Below are 3,197 nucleotides of genomic sequence, written 5' to 3'. Positions count from 1 at the left end.
TGAAATTCCAACAAATCAGAATTCCATAAAAGGGTAAATTTCACAGAACCCGTGAAGTTTGTCTCAGCAGGCTTGTTAGTATCATAATAAGACAAAAACTCTTTTATAGGAGAAGTATACCTACGTTATGAAGGAGATAGACTGCATAGTTGTAGTTGTAACAGAATAGAACATTCTGATGCGCTTAAGAAAAACTCTCTCATATTTCCTCTGTAAAATTTCAGAAGCTAAACGAAAAACAACATAAAAAGATGCAGATCTTCCAGCCAAATTTTTTAGGATCATACACCATCAAGTTCAGGGATTATTAGATGAATGGGCATCCACCAGGAAATTATTTCAGTTTATAATACATGATTAAAGTACGATAAACAACAAAACATGCAGGTGATTGTCCCTGAACTTCTTCACGTAACTATTAACTGTCAGCACTTTGCTGTGCATATGTCCACACTAGGGATTCAGGATCCTAGTCAGGATTCAGGATCCTAGTCAGTGAAAGGCTAAGAATTGCAGATAAGAAGTAGATTTCATAAAAAAAATAAATTCATGTAACACTAGTAGAAAAACGAGCAATCTAGATGGAAATTTCCGTCTAGATTGGTTCACCTAGACGGAATTCCGTCTAGTTTGCTCCGTCTAGAATATTTCCGTCTAGATTGTGGCAAACTAGACAGAATTCCGTCTAGTTTGCCAACCTAGACGGAAAACAATCTAGACGGAAGTAAGAAATCTATCTAGGTTGATACCTAGATGGAAATCCGTCTAGGTTGGCAACTAGACGGAATTCCGTCTAGTTTGCCAACCTAGACGGATTGCTACAATAGCAATCTAGACGGAATTCCGTCTAGATTGCTTTGCTACAGTATTTTTTATTTTTTATTTTTTATTTTTTATTTTTTTTTGCAAAATCTACATTGCACGCTATATAATATAACATGTTCATAATATTGCACAACACCAAATCATATTCATATCCAACACAATCAATCTAATTATATTTTAATATCAAATATAATTATATTCAAAAAATACATTCACCAAAATACTAGAAAGATACATAAATTTTTTACATAGATTATAAAGAATACAATTGTTTACATAACTTGATGAACTTTGCATAATTTATAGAATCCAATTGCATTTACTCCTCCAAATTATTAAAGCATCATATTTCTTCCTCCTTGATCCTACATTATACAAAATTCAACATCAATTAGTCCATGCCATGAAATACACTTAACCTACATTATACAAAATTCAACATCAATTAGTCCATGCCATGAAATACACTTAGAAAGCATTAACTTTGTAGAAGAACTAATAAGATTCAACATCAATTAGTCCATGCCATGAAATACACTTAGAAAGCATTAACTTTGTAGAAGAACTAATAAGGAAATCAAATTATAACCCAAGGCTATAGAAAGAGCATGCATTATTGATTGGCTAGAGAAGACAATATCTTATAGTGGAAAGATGGAGAAAATTATTAGAACTTCCAGGATTCAGATTTCAGAATTAATAGACAAAAATGTATTATACGAAACTTGTATGTTATATAAGCTAGACTGAATAAGTAAAAGCTAGGAACTAACTCCCCACTTTGTGCTTGTATAGTAAAAGTGAATAATGGACAATGCAACGTCAATTTGGTTAACTTGAAAACACTCAACATACCGGAGATGACAAATGTAATTAAAATTGTTATGTGCACAATGTATTGATATACTAAAAATTTCCATCATTTGTATCATTGCTCTACCAATCATAGTTGCATCTGCATTTGTGCATATTTAGGCATTGTGTGTGTGTTGCTAATATACATTCCATACCAACATCCAGCTTTTTCCAAGTTCTTAATATCTTTGTATCATATCGTACATGTATATTTTGTAAAAATATTGCCACATAAGATTCTAAAATGCATTAGACACACACCAAATGAAAGAGCATAGAATCTTACCGAAACTAGGTTTTCATAGACACCAAGGTCAAATGGATGTCTATAAATATTTCCAACTTTTTCTGCCAACCACATGGCCCTCACTCCTTCATGATACCGCAGAACACATCAGCACCTTGTGAGGAATAGAGATATATTAGGTCATAGGAAACAAACTACTCACAGAATTTTCAGACCTCTATAGTTGTCTTATTATGCAAGATCAGATAGATATGCCAACCCAAAAGAACACTTAACGCCAATGTAAGGGGAATAAGCAAAACACCACAAATAATCTGTCAAGTTAATCACTGATGTTAAAAAGTGGCAAAGCAATGTGAGGCATGAGGCATTAAAAGTTGCTTACATATGATGTCCTAAAAGAGCCTCCATTCTGCTGTTGATCCTTGTGCATATCATGAACAACACTGCCAAAGAGAAGAACCTGAAAAGGAGATAATTAGCCCACCTATCAATGTAACAATCATCTACATGAGTAATTAAAGGGGAAATGTGAATACAACCATAGAGTGAATGCAGGCAATCACAACATACAACACAAAAACTAAGAAAACTTTGTAATTTGCATGCCCAACACAATTATTTATCCAGACACAGTGATGGTCCTTCAGGCATTACAAGGTAATGTTAGAAAGCGACAAAAGGTTTATTAATCAACAAGACAACTGAGACATGATACATACCATCCTCAGAACACATCTTTTGCAAACACGACAATGGTGCGCACGAGGAGGTTTATAATGAGAGCACTTTTGACAATATCTCAAGTCTCCACCCTGCAATGCAATTAAACTCAAGACGGTTAAATAAGAGTACTCTGGGTAAAATGCTTTCAGGATATTGCCCTGAACTAAGCAAACAAATGCAACAATTAAATTGACACTAGATGACCAAACTTCTCACTGATTATGCATTTTAGTCAAGTTGCCTAACTCAAAGTTCAGTTCTTAACAAACCCTCACATAAGACGTTGCGCATCAAGATTCTAATTTTACAAAGCACATAGCATTACTCTGCAAGTGGCTCCTCACATCATCAGATCATACTTTGAAGAAGCTCGCAGAATATAATAAAAACTAGATATGAATACTAATAATGGTTAAATCTGCAAGTTGGAGATATAGGTCATCTATTAATCCTACCAAGTACACCAATGACTGTCATTCCATTCTAAAGGCTAATATAATCATGGTATTTCTAATATAGAATCCTCAGGCAGTTCCATGCAAGA

At 34.0% G+C, this 3,197-nt stretch overlaps 1 protein-coding gene across 1 annotated transcript; it reads right to left on the bottom strand.

The window, feature by feature from the left end:
- LOC109835345 (probable protein S-acyltransferase 16) lies at positions 1,191-2,944 on the bottom strand. Its single transcript, XM_020403321.1, has 7 exons — positions 2,923-2,944; positions 2,650-2,816; positions 2,470-2,571; positions 2,313-2,390; positions 2,143-2,241; positions 1,967-2,062; positions 1,191-1,244 (listed from the first exon to the last, which is right to left on the bottom strand). Exons 1-7 carry the CDS (start codon positions 2,942-2,944, stop codon positions 1,191-1,193), a joined length of 618 nt encoding a protein of 205 aa, XP_020258910.1.

Source organism: Asparagus officinalis, chromosome 3 (genome assembly GCF_001876935.1).
Source record: "Asparagus officinalis chromosome 3, Aspof.V1, whole genome shotgun sequence".
Classification (NCBI taxonomy): Eukaryota; Viridiplantae; Streptophyta; class Magnoliopsida; order Asparagales; family Asparagaceae; genus Asparagus; species Asparagus officinalis.
The sequence above is the reverse complement of the archived record's forward strand: the minus strand, read 5'-3'. Positions and strand labels throughout refer to the sequence as shown.